Genomic DNA, 15,745 nt, shown 5'->3' on the forward strand with positions numbered 1-15,745 from the left:
AGCTAATGATGCCAATTTAGAAAAGCAACCAGTAAGTGAGATATCACAGGTTGACAGTCCATAGGGCAATTTTTACTTTAGTCATGTTTGTACCACTTAATCCAGCCAGTCACACCTGCTCTGCACCTTGCATAACAAAAATATATAAACCTCAGAGAACTGCAGGGACCCAAGAGCAAGCAGCCAGCAATCCTTTTACACTTTCACAAATCTCCCATACAAGACACTTCCCTAACCTCTTTCCTTTTTCTCTCTAGCTGATCAAGTCTGTAACTGGTCCTCTTGCCACTTAGCCTCTTCTTCTCCACCTCATACAATCTTTGGGCATTGTGCTTGTTGACATCAAGGTTCAGATGGACACTTACAACTGCTGTCAGAAGTTTCATTGCTAAAAAAGAAACAAACCCAGCACAATTAGCTTAGCTCAGAGACATGCAGCATAAATATATTCACCACTTTACCACAAAAAGGATATGGTTAGCCAAATCCAGCTTATATAGAAAATATGAACACGACTAGATTATAGTAATTTGCTTTAAAATACAGTGTTTATTTTAAAGGCAGACAATGATCAAAAAAGGAAAATTAACTTCTATTTCTGGTGATTTAAAACTTTTGGTCAGAGTTCTGGTCAGAAACGTAATTTACTGGGCAACTCTCTTGTAAGTTTATGCAACTCTGACTTTTCTGCAAGAGAACCTAGAATTGTGGAACAGCTGATTGTTGGTAATCAAAAAGAAAAAAATTGAAAAAACAGTGAGGCTGGCTCAGAAATTGCTGGGAATCTTAATATACTACTGGAATGGACAAAAATCCACATTCCTTTAAGGATTGCTGGATGATTTGAACAGATTTCAAGTCAGTTTTTTGAGCCCTCAAAGCAAACAGCGTACTTTAGAATAAATTATACTTTAAGTGCTCTTTGAACAGTAAAGAGGGTATTTACTAGCTTTTGGGGAAAAAAGTAGTAGCTTTAGTACCATCACACTGCATGAAACAAAAATGTGTAATAAGCAATGTTCTTTTCTTGCACAGAGACCACAAGAATAGCAGCTCTCCAAAGGAAGCTTCCTAAGGTGAAGCACCTACTGCAACCTCATCACATTAGTTAATGGAGGGAGAAAAACAACAAAAAACTGTAAAAAATCAATCAGTTACTGAAAAATATAATATTCAAAACAGCAAAATTCTGAAGTCAGTCATGTCAGGCATAAAAGATTTCTTTATAAAGAAAAATTATGTTAGATCTATCATATCTAAAGCATTCAAATTCAATTCAGATACACATGGGAACAAAAAGTTTATATTATGGACATTCATATAACATACACTAGGAGGAAGATACTCTCAGTGCATAAGAGAACTGCTCCAGTAAATAGTTTTTCATTTTAGAGCAGTTTTGTTAGTACACAAGTCAAGAGAACTCAGCACCTCTAGAGCAACTCTGCAAGTGATTTTACCTGCCAAAGTGCTTGTGTGCCTGAATGCTCTGACCATGGAATCTGCTAACCCTGTAAGCAGCGAGATGATGGCGTCCATCAAGTAGTTATCATACAGGATGCTGCACTGGCACTGCTGCACAAGCACTGCAATGAATTCACAGAAATTGGCCTTGAACTTCTTCCAGTAGGGCCCTGTTCTGATCAGCGGGTAGTCTTCATTGTCCTGCACAAGAGAGACAAGTTGAGAGAAAACACACTAATTAGTTCTGCTTGTGCATTTCCAAATCTCCCACTGAACATCAGAGAGAGTTCTGCTGACAGACAGTTTCACTTCATCCCCCATAACTTTTTCCATGGTTAGTATTGCAAAGTAGGGACAAGCAACTAGGATACAAGCAAGCAGAGAGAGAGAAAATAGCTTTATTTGAGCTACACTGTTATCACTGTCATAACAGCTCACTTTTGAAAGCAATGTAAGCAAGGTAACTGTGAACAGACAAGAGAGAGAAAGTGTGGGAAGGCAGAGCAGAGTAAGTAACTTTCACTGGCATAAACCATGAGCACTCCTGGCTTATTCTACTTTCTCACAGGTAGCAGTGCTTCCCCACTTCCCTATCCTTCCTCTTCCTGCAAAAGTAAAGTAAAATCCAGGCAGAAAATGAAGTAAGGGAAAAGTGGAGATAAACAACTCTGGCATGAACAGGACAGGACTGTTCTCCTCAGCAGCACTCCCAGCCTGAGCAGTTTATCAGGCTAAAGCTCAATGCCAAATACTCAGTCATTCAGCTATACCGCCTGCACCTGGGTCTCCAAAAACCCCCACAGAAACAGTAAGTGAGCAATACCTTTGACATCATGCAAAAAGCAAATTACAATAAAAACATAAGTGTCCACAGTATGGTTGATACTGCCAAGAGGAAAGCAGACAGAGGGAAGGTGAAATGACTTCTCACACAAAATAGTGGAAAGTACACGAGACAGACTTTGTAAATGGCAGCCTCAGACAGTGTGAACATTTCATGTACACCTCACAGATCCCAGGAATGGCTCAGAATATGAATTTGCATCTTTATAGTTTCCATGTGTGAGCAAGGTCAAGGAACTCCAAAACTTCACTCACTGTGGAAAATCTCCTCCTGAAGGCTGGCCACTGCTCAGCTGTCCTTCACCAGTGGGCAATCACCTTCTCAGCCCCATTCTAACACAGCATCACACTCAGCATAACCTCCCGTGCTTCTAAAGTACACTTCATGCTCTTCTCCTGTAACTATGTTTCCAATGCATAGGGACTGCTGCTTGCTTTAATGAGAAATGTCAATACAGAATGATCACAGGGCCGGCTGCAACCCAAAGCACATCAGGAATTTGGAATATGCTCCTGACCAGGCTGTAAGAGTCAGTTCAGAGCCTAACAGTAGCAGCAAGTGCCAAAACAGAAAGGTAAGTTTCCAGCAAGCCTCATTTAATGCTCCTTGATCATGACATGGACAGTAGAAAGACCATCTACAACTTCAGGAAATACCTACTTTATCACCATAGCTTATTCCTCAATCTGAAAATTAGCACAAAATACACAAAGACTTCTCACTTTTTAAGAGCATTTCTACTGCCCATGTTTTTCACACTGGGATACTCTTTAATGGTAACATGCACGCTGTAACCATATACACAACATGAAGGGCATGCCACCTAAAGTGAGGCACCTAACTTGGGATTCCCTTAGATGCCTTTCATGAACAGTAGAGAGATAATTCTGCTTCTAGAAATCAAGTCAGATTAGACCCTTAACACAGGTTCTTCCAGAGAACTATTCAAATCACTCAACAGAGTGATGTGAGCTCCTGCTCTGACTGAACCAGAAAATGTTTCCTTCTTTCATACAGAGTCTACAGAAAGAGAGGAAAGTCAAAATGAAGTGCCAACAAGGAGTTCAGATAAATTCCCCACAGAAAAAGCTATACTACAGTTGTGGGAAACAACAACAGCCCTACCATGTCCACCGGCCAAGTAACTGTCAGGATCCAAGGATAGGCCATGAATTTCTTATACTGCAACCCAGTTTCCTGTAATGCAAGAGACAAAATTTTGAAAGGTTGTTAATGAAATGGCACAGATAATTCATAGACAAAAGCATTTCAAAACATGCAACATATTTCAAAGGCCATTAGAACTTCAGCCAATGTGTGCTACAGGTGGCCCACACAAGCCAAAATACTACAAAAAACCTAAATCCTTCTCACCTGGGTTTTGTTGGTTTTTGGGGGTTTTTTTACTAACCAATGACAGAAGAAAGACACACTTTTTATATAAAACCTGAGTTGTCTTGTTATGAATAGGAGACAAGTTGTTTACAAAACTTAGAAGCAAACATATACAAGGTATAACCCCCATTATTAATTCTAAGATATGGCTCCACAGCAAGTCTAAGTACATAACCTTTTTCAACGTTTGGTACCTAGATGTAAAACATCTAAACTCTAAAAAAAACTTTCTGAGCTTTTCAAATTAGAGAAGAATGTTTTCAGCACTAGTGCAACTTGATTTAAGATGTTTTCTCAATTCTGCAATTATTCCAAAACAAAAGGCGTTAAATCTAGAGTTCTTTATCAGGTTCAGTGAAGCACAAGTTTTTCTGTCCTCATCTAGCTATACAATTAAGCATCAAAGTTAACTCTTCCCTTCCTAAATGTCTAAGCAACAAAATGGGAAAGGAAAGAAAAACCACATAAAAACAAAGAACTGCAAGAAGTACATGTCACAAACAGGAAGAAAAGCAGAAGAAACAGATTATCTTAAAATAGAAGAAAAACAAAAAATGGTGTCAAGACAAGACTGTCTCATCACTGAGGAATACCATGGCTCACAAAGATGAAATAAATGCCTCCATGACCCTATTAAAACCAGTCTCTGCTTCTAACATCAGTACATTTTTCACAGAATTACAGAAAGACTGAAATTGAGAGGGACTCTCTGAGATCATCTAATCCAACCCCACCTGCTCAAGCAAGGTCAGCCAGCATAGGCAGTCCAGTGCTGTGTGCAACCAGCACTTCTGCTCTCAACTCCTGGAAATGTGGTTAGCATAACTAATGCAATTTTAAGAGCAAGCAGCCCTTCTCTGTGACCAAGCAGGTCACATATTCATTCCCTTTCCCTCATTACCAGGCCCTGAAGGTCCTGTGAACCAAGCAGACAAATCAAACAGATTAACTTCCCTCCCTCACAGTCTCACTGTTCCTGGGCGCCAGACCAATCACTCCCTTCCTTACCAAGCCTGCAGATCCCAGGCATTCAGCCAGGCAGGTGGTGGCAATGACCCAGTCAGAAAACAGGGAAGCATCACAGCACCCAGAGCATTGTCAACAAAATCAAGGTACTGCAAGGTCTAACTGGTGAACTCTGACCACAACTCCTGCTGGACAGTGAGACCTGAGCTATATTATACATTCTATATTATGCTATTATATTGATTCTGCTTACAGAAATCCTGTGCCATTTTAATCATAAATTCTGCTCTATACTAATAATAACATACTGTTAACAAATAAAGCTTTAATTTTTAACTACAGTTGGCGCCATCATCATTCTGTCAAGGATCCCTCAAAGTACACATCTTTTCCCTCAGTGTCAGGTGATGCCACGAGCAGTCAAATAATATCTGCAGAGACTCCACAACCTTTCTGGGCAACCTGTTCCACTGCTTGATCATTCTCTCAGTAGAAGTTTTCTTGTGTTCAGGTAAAATTCTGTCCATTTTAGTTTGCACCCACTGCCCATCGCTCACCATCTCACTGCACACCACTGAGTGGAGCTGTGCTTCCTCCTTGTCCTGTCACATCAGGTATTTTATGGGCCAGATTCCTTTGAGTCAGCCTCTTTCCAGACTGAACAGGCTCAACTCCCTCAGCCTCTCCTCATATCAAAGATCATAAATCATCTTTGTGGCCCTTCACTGGCCTCACTCCAGTAAACCCATCTCTCTCTTGTTCTGCAAGGTCCAAATCTTGACTCAGCACTCCAGATGAGTCTCAGTAGCAGGAGAAGAGAGGAAAGATCATCCCCCATGACCTCTTGGCAATGCTCTGCCTAAGGCAGGCCAGGAGGCTGTTGGTCAACTTTGCAGCAAGGGTGCATTGCTGGCTCGTGCTCATTTTGTCACCCACACCAAGAGCTGCTTTCCAGTCTATCAGCCCCCAATGTGTAGTGGTGCACAGGGCTATCCATTCCCAGGTTCCCAGGGCTTCCTGTTGTAGAACTTCATGAGGTTCCCCTCTGCCAAACTCTCCAGTCTGTTGAGGGTCCCTCTGAGGAGCAGAACAACCACCTGATTTGGCAGCTAATCCTCCCCATTTTGCATCATCTGAAAATTTGCCAAGACTAAACTCTGCCTCAGTGTCCAGGTCATTACTAAATATGTAAAACAGCATTGGCTACAATATCAAGCTGGGGTTCAGCACTAGTGACTAGACTCCAACTGGACCTTTTGCCATTGATCATTTCCCCACAGGCCTCGTTGTTCCACCAGTTTTCAGTCCAGCTCACTGACCACTTAACTAACTCATACTTCACCACCATGATCATGAGGATGTTAGGAATTATTTTCTTTCCATACTGAACTCTATTAACATTTCCCACTAACATTATGAAGAATTCTAAGAGGAAGTACTGATGCAAGGATGTAGTGCTGCAATTAATTAACTGAACAGCAATGCCATGGTTGAATCACTGAAATAATCAAGAATGAATCCTCTGAATGCTAGAAACAAAGAATAAAAATTCAAAGGCAAGATGATGTTAAGCAAATATCCGGCAATATTTTCCACTCTCATTACTACTTTCACTATTACTGTCATTAGTTTTTAAAAAATGTTTTTGAAATCCCAGTAGTCCCATACGGCACTCCTCCTCGACTAACTTAAACCACTAACCTACAATTCCATCTTATGAGAGAACTCTCTTTACAGAGCATAGAGAATACAGCTTCTAAGGCAACTGCAGAACCTGCCTTTTTGCCCATGAGGACAGGTGAAAAGGTTACAGAGCTGTAGTATTTCCAGGCTGATGGTAAAAGTAATCACATCTCTGTATCTGTCAGAGTGCCTGCAGTATCATGACTGTTATTCAGGGCTAATTCAGTTGGCAAAGAAGTGCCAGACTACTAATTCATATGGCTAGACACATAGAGGTTCATTTCTGTCAAAAAATTAGCCCAAGTGCTACTACACTTCTAAAATGAAGAAAAACATGTTGGCAAATTCATTCTCTGTGGGAATTTCTACAGCAGCTGGTCTTTGAGAGATGCTCAGTTAAAACAAGGCTGATGGCTGCTGCTTGACAAATCAATTCAGAAGTGACAAATATAAGGGAAAAAAGCATGGAAGCAACTGTGAAAGCACTGCAGAAAATTTAATGTTGCCACAATTAGCCAAGGAGCAGTCAAGCAGTGAAACAGCATTGTAAAGCTATGTGCCTTTCTTAACAATCCCCAAAAAATTAAATACTCACTACTGCTTTCACAATTATCTAAAAATCTGAAACACATTTTTCTTCTTTCACATGATGTAATACAGTTATTAAAAATCATAATTGTCAGTAAAGCAGAAAGAACATTTTCAAATAAAATATCAGCTAAAAATATCTGAATTAATTCATCAGTAATCCATATTACTATTTTTTAAAGGACCTATCAACTAAATACCAAAGGAGCCATTTACCTGCTGCAGTGCTGGGTTATATCTACCTCTATAAAGTCATTGCAGTCAGACAGCCCTAGTAAAACTCTCAAAATAAAACTTAACTTAAAAAAAATCTGCTGCTGCTAAAATGGGTCATTATGACAACAAATTTCTCTTGCAAAAAACTATATTTATTTTACTAAATTAATGCAGAGCAGTACTAATGGTACCGAGCTCCTGATAAGCAACAGGAATTCCATCCAGGCTGGCTAATAAGGTAGAGACTATTGTTTATATAAAAAAGACATGCAAAATTAAAGTAGCACCTACCTTATCAAAGGTCTCTGTCATTTTTTGCATGACATCTTTCTTGTACAAACTTTGAAACATCTCTGCTGTTACCATGCCTAAAAAAAAGTAGTGTTTTAAAAAGAATTACTCACAACTCTATAACATTAATCAAGTCCAAACCACAGTAAGAACTTTATTAAATTTAGAAACACTGAAGACAGGGGAATTCTCTTTTATGTATGTACACTGGTACAGGCAACATACACAGAAAAAGATACATAAATTAATTTATAGGAAAAAATATTGATGAACCAAAACTGAAATTCCCATTAGAGAAGTCTGCTCTGTGCTGTCTGGAAAGGCTGTTTTCTCTGTTAATTTATTTACTTCAAGGATTGACTAAAATTTTACCCACAGGTCAAAACTAGTCAAAACCCCCAAAGTATTTCTCATAAGCGAAGGCATATTAGTCAAAGACCTAGAGGGGGAAAAAAAAAAGAGATATGTAAAAAGTACATTTCTAGCTGCTTAAATACACTCAGAAGTTTCAAACTAATAGGACAGTCTTCTTAAATCTCTTACTTGCCATCCTGAAGCATTTCACTAGCAGACTGTCCCCAGAAGGCAGTGCTTCAATGTTTGTTATGAAACAGACAGCTTCACAACTCTCTAGCAGAAGCAACTGCAATGAGGCAAGAGACTGCTTTTCTAGCCACCAAAGCAGGGAGCTGAATCTGCTAGCTGCTTATTTTCAAACAAGGACACTAGCAAAACAAAAGATACCAAGAAATACAAAACAAATGCCAACTGAAACACTGGATTTTAATTAGAACACTCATCAAAAGCACTGTCCCTATGTGAGGATTCTCCAAAGCAATGTGACATGCCACTTCAGAAACCTGACCCTGCAAACCTTGTTCAAATACAACTCTCAGAGCTGGAATGCTGCTAGCACAAAGAATTTAACCAGCAGCATTCTTTTCTATTTTGCCTGCCCATCTGGAGTTCGTCTTAACGAACGGTACAGATCATAAGTTCATGATTTACTGCAGAGAAAAACTCCATTTCAAAAAGCACACTTCAAACTCCTCTCACACACAGACAGTGGAAGGGCTGTGAAGAAGGTAAATTACCTTGACAGCCTGAGCACTGAATGAAGAAGTTGATGAGATCCAGAAGTGCCACATTCCTGTCTTGTTTATAAGCTTCAACCCAGTCAACTACTACAGACTAGAACAGATTAAAGAAGCTCATTAGTCAGGAGATGAAGACAGTTTGCCACACTCCACTGAAGATACCCACAATAAAGATAAAAACTAACACTGCTCCATCTCCATTAAATTACAAAACCAAGAATAAACTCCAAGCAATTCTCTTCCATTTCTAGTAGTTCTAAAAGACTCTTTCAAGTCTTAAACTGCTTTAGACAATGTTGTTTTTCACAGATTCTTTGCTTCCTGTTAACAGGGAAAATTACCACAGTTTTAATAAATGTAATATAAAGAAAAATAAAAAAGTTGTCCTCCTGAGTTCTTGATTGCACTGAGGTAACAATTTAATTTAAAAACAAATAAATAAACACAAACAACAAAAAATCCAAACACACATTTAGCCTCTGCACCATCTAATTACTATTAAATCCTACCAGCAATTTACCCTGGAGGTTCTCTTTTTCTCTAGGACTTGATTTGTGCAGTAGGTTTGAAACAGTTCACACACTAACATAAGGCAAAAAACTGCTCCAGATTTCATTTCTAGGGCAGTACAGTCTACAGCCTGTAAGTGACATGGGTCTCCTGGGACAAGCTTTCCAGGCTTCAACCCACCAGTAGCTCCACACAGGTCTAATAAATTCCAGCAGCAACAGAACTCAAGCCCTGCTGCCTTTCCAAGACCTTCCCATGATGGCTGGCATAGCTTGGCATAGCCAAGCTCTTCAGACAGCTCTACAGAAGTTACCCCAGCTATAGCACAAAGGTTTCACATCCAAAATATAAATGCACTTTTCATGCATGTGCACACACACACACACACACACTCTTTGCTTACAAACACTACTCACCAGAGACATATCTATAACTGTACATAAAAATATGTGGGGCTCCAGATTTTCAAACACATATACAAAGATAATAAATGTGCTCAAAGAATATGGGGAGGTAGGCTTCCTCACACTGAAGAAAATTGCTAACTATAGAGATGAAAAGGGAACCTGCCTATTACACTAGCTGCTGGCAAACTGCATTGGAATGAAGGTAAAGGATTAATAGTACAAGGCAAGCACAGGGGAGGAAAAAAGGAAAAAAGGAGGAAAAAAGAAATATGAAAAAAAGGAAAAAAAAGGAAAAAAAGATAACCTGATTTTTCAGAATTCTGGACAACTAAATTTGCTATTGATGAATCTCTTCCACATTTTTTTAAATAATTATCTCTTTGTATATTAAGGCATTGTAGACTGGTTTAGGTACAATTTCCTTCCTCTTTTTAAACATCTGACAGCTACCTCTTCACTAATTTATTGAAGCTGCAAGATGTTCTTTCCAAGAGCCACCACACTCACAGCAGTTTTCCAATCGAACATGTTTCTTCCCCAGCTAAGCCAAAATTTAAATGTTCCACATTACAAATAATGGAAATGACCACTGTTTATTAATCTTTCCTCCACCAAATGCTTTCAGAACTCAGTGCTGGGAATACCTGCATGGCCTGCTTCCCCATGCTAACCACTTCAAACAAGGTAACTGCCTCAACCACTTCTCCATTCTGCAGCTGGCTCACTCGTCTGCTAGCGGGAGAATTCCTCCTGATGTTTTCACACTGCTCTCGGACCTTCCGCTTCTCCCTCTGAAACGAGTCAAACACAGTGTGTGAGAAAACACAACACAACAGGCCTTCACAGACACCAGCTTATTTCACTCTCACTGTAAACACTTCCCCAGGCTGCTCAGTTTTATGCACCAAAGACCCCAACAATTCCTTACCAAATTTGACCACACTAAAAGGAAATGAAAGTAAGGATTTACCAGTTTGAATTTTACTCATTTTAACAATGAGTCATAAACATAGGAAGATGTAACAGGAAAGAAGTTTTTGCACAGTTGCACACTACCCAGAAGGCAGTTTTCAGCGGCAGCTGTCATTTATGAATAACAGAAAGCAAGCACAGAAGCTCTTCCACATCTTTTCCCTCACAGGTTAAACTGACTACCTGCCAATTAACATCGGCTGCACACAAAGGAAGGGCCATGCAGAAATGAACTGACCACTCAAAAGCCACCATTGAGGCTTTGCTGCCAATGGAATTTGAGGGCCAAGCTGTATCCAGTGACCAGCTTTAAGATGCATTGTGATTGCTGCATGCAGTACTCAATTTTGTAACAACTGAATGAGACACAAAATAAACTCCACAATTTAAAAGAATTAAAACTTTAAAAAGTTTTTAAATTAACTTACTGGTGTTTTCAGGTTGCCATTTCTCACACAGGTGCCATTCTGAGCAGGAGACTCAGGCACAGTCTCATCATGGACAGCATTCTCTCTAAGGTGCAATAAACATATTGAAGGAGTTAGCAGCAAGCACTCAGGACTACACACTTCAGGATAAAGCCAGAAGAAAAGCAAATACATGCATTTTAGGATTTTTAATTTGTTGTTTGGTACTGGTGACATTTTTTCACTAAAACCCAAACAGCTAACTTTAAAAGCACAACAGAAATTTGGGGCCTTTTTCAGACTGCTGGCTTTCCTGTAAAATATGCAGATAATTAGAAAACCAGCAAAGCTATCAAAGGTATCAAGGAAGTATAAAGTAAGTAAATGAAAAAGAAAGCTGATGTTGACTTAATGCAGCCTTTGTTGACTTAAGAGCTTTGCACCATGAACCAGTAACATAAGTAGGCATTCACTCTGTGGGTGCCCTAAGCTAAACAAAGCAGCTACATTTGATGTGCTGACATTTTAAAATGAGAAGAAGAACCTGGTTTACTTTGTTTATTAAACATGCCAAAAAAAAAAAGACACATAAAAACCTTCATTTTCAAGTCATTGCTAATATCATGGAGGAACAATTGTATAAAGAAAGATGCACCTTCTGGGAGATCTGAAGCCATACATTTATCTGCAATGAAACCATGCCATTTTTCATCATTCCCAATGCTAACAATGTGCTTTGCCAAAGGTCATGTTTGAGCAGACGAGCTGGATCCCACTTGTGCAGCAGGCCCAGTACTGGAAGCTGGCTGCAATGGCCTCCTTTAAACTACAGTGGCCAGGACATGAAGCCAGTTGACTTGTACTACAGGAAGGCACAGAAAGAAAGTAAATATGAGAGTGTACAATGACTTCTGTTTTCATGACACTACTGCAACAAGAGCGTGTACTAACACAAGTGACCACTTTACAAACTAAGAAAACCAGTGTGTTACACTATCAGATACAGTCAACTCTCCAGTATCCAGAGTGGGCAAACACAGATGGAGAATTAACTGTTCTATGGATGCAGAGCCAGCTCAACTCCACCTAGGTTTATCAATGCCAGATAAGCATTTTTATCATTCTTTTTCCCACAATTGTTTTGCAAACAAATTCTGAGACGGAATAACATCAACTGCAGGACCAAGGTCCCAACATTATTTTGTTGGTAAGAGCAGACAAGTTTTATTTAAACATGTCTCTGTTTACTTTTTTGATCTACTGAGACACTTCAAGAATTGATGTAGAATGAGACTTCCAAAGATTCCTATAAAAATTCTATAGAAAAATAAAATTGCACCAAAATATATAAAATTTCTAAATACAATTATGCATATGCTTACCTTCTCTACAGAGAAATGAAAGTTAAATTCTGTTTATTATTTGCTACAGAAAAGTTCAAAACATGCCAAAGTGTTTGATAGATGGGAGGAAAGAAAATAATTCAGGATGAACCAATCCTTATACCAACTGTGCGGACTTCTGCATGCGAAGAGTGGGATAAACTATAGCTCCCAGCGCAGTCAGTATTTTGTGAAATCATTCACAAAATTTTTCAATTGTCTTCTTTGATTTAAAATTGCAAGCCACAGAGATCAAGTAGCCCAAGTACTACCAGAGACTTCCCAGATGAAAAGAACAAACAGCAAGGGACAGCAATATGCATTGCTTCTCTGATGCCAGTTTGCTCTTCTCAGATCCTTCTACAGACCACAAAACCAGAAAGAATCCAAACATGTTTGGCAAGGAGCTGTTTCTCCTATGTGATTAAATCCTTCCACTCTTGATTTCAAAGCAGAATGCATCACTGTGGGGCTGGACTAACAGGTTTTTACTTGCACTGTTTCACACGAGCTGCAACTCAGGTGCCAGCCAGCACTGCAGTAACATGGGTTACCAGTTTCTGCATTGTACCTCAACATAACACTCAACACACCTTCAAAACCTTTTCTGCAGTGTTTACAAGTACTATTTAGCAACTTACTCCATCCCAGAAAGAAAATAAACGCACTGCATTTGATTATAGCAACTATATTTGAGTCCAAGTTGGTTTAAAACATTTAAATAATTCAAAAATCAGAACTGCCACAGGACAGTTCCGTCAAGGACTTGTCTGATCACGTACTGCTTTTACTATCTCTGTGTAGAACATACTTCTTTGAAGGTTTAATTCACACCTCTCCTTCCTAAGAACATTCTGAAGGACAGCTCTCTGGACGGTATCTATTGGCCTTGTGCTACTTGTTTCATTTCTTATGCCAGACAAAATATACTTGTAGCAAAAGAGGCCCAACAAAGTAAGGAAAAGGCACATGGAGCAGCACGTTACCAAAGCTCAGCAAAACCTCCAAGAGTGGGAAGACCACAGACCTACAGCTCCCTCACTGTAGGAGAGAACTGTAGGTCTGGGCCAAATAAAACATAGCTGGGGTGAAACCTTTTACAGTAACTGGTACACATGCAACTAAACATCTATCTTAAGCACTCAAGAAATATAACTAAGCACTAAATACTAGTATTAAAAAGCCATTTAGTTTCTGAACTGTTTTGGTTATCAGTGCACTGCAGCACATAGCTATGCCTCAGGAAGCCCTGGCAACAACAGACAACTTACATAAATGTAGAGGTTGTTTTTTAATCCAGGTACTACTAATTTTCATGTTTCTCTTTTCTTTCTCTCTCTTCTTTTTTTCTTTTTTTTGGTAGCCTTTAATACTGATGCTTCCAGTAGGCTATTCATAAGGCAGGTACAAACATTTGCAGAAACTAGACCAGCACCTAGAAACTGAACCCCATGAAACCACTGAGCAATTAAATGGGATATTTAAATGGAATTTTCATTTGCACAACTACATTTCTGTTGAAGAAACTGTTAAAAGAATTAAGACATCCTCTTATTCTCTTAAGCAAAACATAGGTATTACTGTATCTAGCTGGGGGAAGACACGGGGGTCACTTCTGCAGTGATCCCTATGTCTATCTCCATTTAACATCTCAACTATAGGAGTGCAATGGTAGGTTTGACAAATTTTGAACTAGCTGTGTTTTTTTTTTCCTCTCTTTGTTATTCTACACTATGTTGAGCACTTTGCATGCATACATCCACTGCCTCATGCACTGGAAGAAATAGCTCTCAGCCATTTAGTTGCTTCCGTCAGCAACCATTAAGAAAGCATAAGCAGAAAGCCATTTCTGTTTCCACCTTTATACTCTGTTATGTATGGCTCAGAGACTCATTTTTACCTTGTGTTCCTGCCACAATGTTGTCCTTTCACTAGCACTTGAAGTATTACTTATCAAACACTTTAAGCATGAAGGAAGCCAAGTCCCACATCTAATCCTCAGACACAAGATTACTGTGATAATGTCTGAATTCAGTTTTCTTATCTTATAAACATTTAGAATAGATCTGGTGACTCACACTTGAAAAGAAAACATATCTTTACCAAAGAGGCAATATATTCCTTTTGTTGTGTAAAAGGAACAATTAATCTGTGCTACTGAAAGAATCCTACCTGTAAAATTTTAAAATTATAAATTTCAAAACAACTGCTTCATCTATTAGAACCAATATAAGAAGCTCCAATAAGCAACTGCCATGTATCTGCCTAACACCTCTGAAGGTAAAAGGCTGGTTTCAGATGAAACATACTGGAATGGACATATGGGAAGCTATATCTATCATCATGGACTACAACTCTCAGCCTCCATCAGAGCATAATGAAGCAAAGCACACGGAGCAAACAGGCCCAGAACATGAGAGGATCAGAAAAGACCAGGCTGCAATGAGTTCAAAGCACACAACAGCGGACATCTAAGAATGGTTTTGTTTGGTTCTTTGAAACCAAACAAGAAATACCCAAATGTTGTAACTTTACCTTTTATTTATTTATATTTATTCTAGTGGAACTTCTAGTTGCCATTGCATAAACAATTATATGAATACTTTATCTCATCTCAACAAACGACTTAGAAATACATTATAAAAGGAAGAAGACATGATGGCTCCCTGATAAAAACAATGCAAAAATATACAGAAGCAATGCCCCCATTAACGCCTACAGGAAGCTTGCAGATTACTTAGCACTCTTCCCTCCCAGCATCCCCAAATTCTCTGATGAAGGGAACACGTGCACTGACAATGAATCTGCTCCCTTTTCTTTTTTTTTGTAAGGTAGGGTACACATAGGCACTGTAGTGAATAAGGCACAGAAGAGCTTGCAAAGCCAAGCTCCCTGTCATAAACAGCATAAAACACTACACTAAGGAGATGCTAAATAGTAGACGAAAGGAAATAAAATGAAGATATTAGTAACAAAGCACAATGCAGAGCAAACCCCTTTTTTCCCCTTTTCCCCAAGGTGACACACCACAGATTGCCGCGGTGTCTGCACACAAACCCGAGGGACAGCGCCCGAATTTACCCACACATTTTACAGACAACCTGTGCCAGGTCTTACTTTTGGCTGGGAAGGGTACTGGCTGCGTTGGGCTCCGCTATCATTTCCGCTACATTATTTCAGCAGCACAAACAAGCTGTCACGACCTCCTGAGGAAACTTCACCGAAATCGACAGTGTTAAAAACTTAACAACCCTTCGGCTTCTGCGGGCGGAACAGCGGCCGAAAACTGTCAAGAAAGGCACACAAAGAGACTTAATTCCACGCAAACCAGGCCAGAAACAGCCCCCGCTCCATCCCCCGCCCGGCTGCAGAGAAGGATGAAACAGAAAGAAATTAAACCTACCGACAACCGTGCAGTCCCTCCCTGGCGCTGCCCAGCGCGGCCGGCCCCGGGCCCGGCGTCAATCACGGCGGCCGCTGGGCCCGGCAGGGGCGGGCAGCGCTGTCACATGGGCGGCGGCGG

General features: G+C 39.8%; 1 protein-coding gene across 4 annotated transcripts in view; it reads right to left on the reverse strand.

Annotated features, from left to right (window-relative positions):
- LOC134414711 (cohesin subunit SA-2-like) overlaps window positions 1-15,717 on the reverse strand; it is a 58,651-nt gene extending 42,934 nt beyond the window's left edge. For all 4 annotated transcript variants that reach the window (XR_010026822.1, XM_063149697.1, XM_063149698.1 and 1 more), the window contains exons 1-9: window positions 15,626-15,717; window positions 15,340-15,508; window positions 10,862-10,946; window positions 10,106-10,252; window positions 8,542-8,638; window positions 7,448-7,524; window positions 3,434-3,505; window positions 1,461-1,665; window positions 237-388 (exon numbers count right to left, since the gene is read on the reverse strand). Coding sequence is in view for 3 of the 4 variants with exons in the window: in XM_063149697.1 (XP_063005767.1) it covers window positions 237-388; window positions 1,461-1,665; window positions 3,434-3,505; window positions 7,448-7,524; window positions 8,542-8,638; window positions 10,106-10,252; window positions 10,862-10,946; window positions 15,340-15,383 (879 nt within the window). In the remaining variant the exon portion in view is untranslated. The remainder of the gene's footprint in view (window positions 1-236; window positions 389-1,460; window positions 1,666-3,433; window positions 3,506-7,447; window positions 7,525-8,541; window positions 8,639-10,105; window positions 10,253-10,861; window positions 10,947-15,339; window positions 15,509-15,625) is intronic.
- Window positions 15,718-15,745: the final 28 nt, after the last annotated feature.

The sequence above is a fragment of the Melospiza melodia genome, chromosome 2 (genome assembly GCF_035770615.1).
Source record: "Melospiza melodia melodia isolate bMelMel2 chromosome 2, bMelMel2.pri, whole genome shotgun sequence".
Taxonomy (NCBI): Eukaryota; Metazoa; Chordata; class Aves; order Passeriformes; family Passerellidae; genus Melospiza; species Melospiza melodia.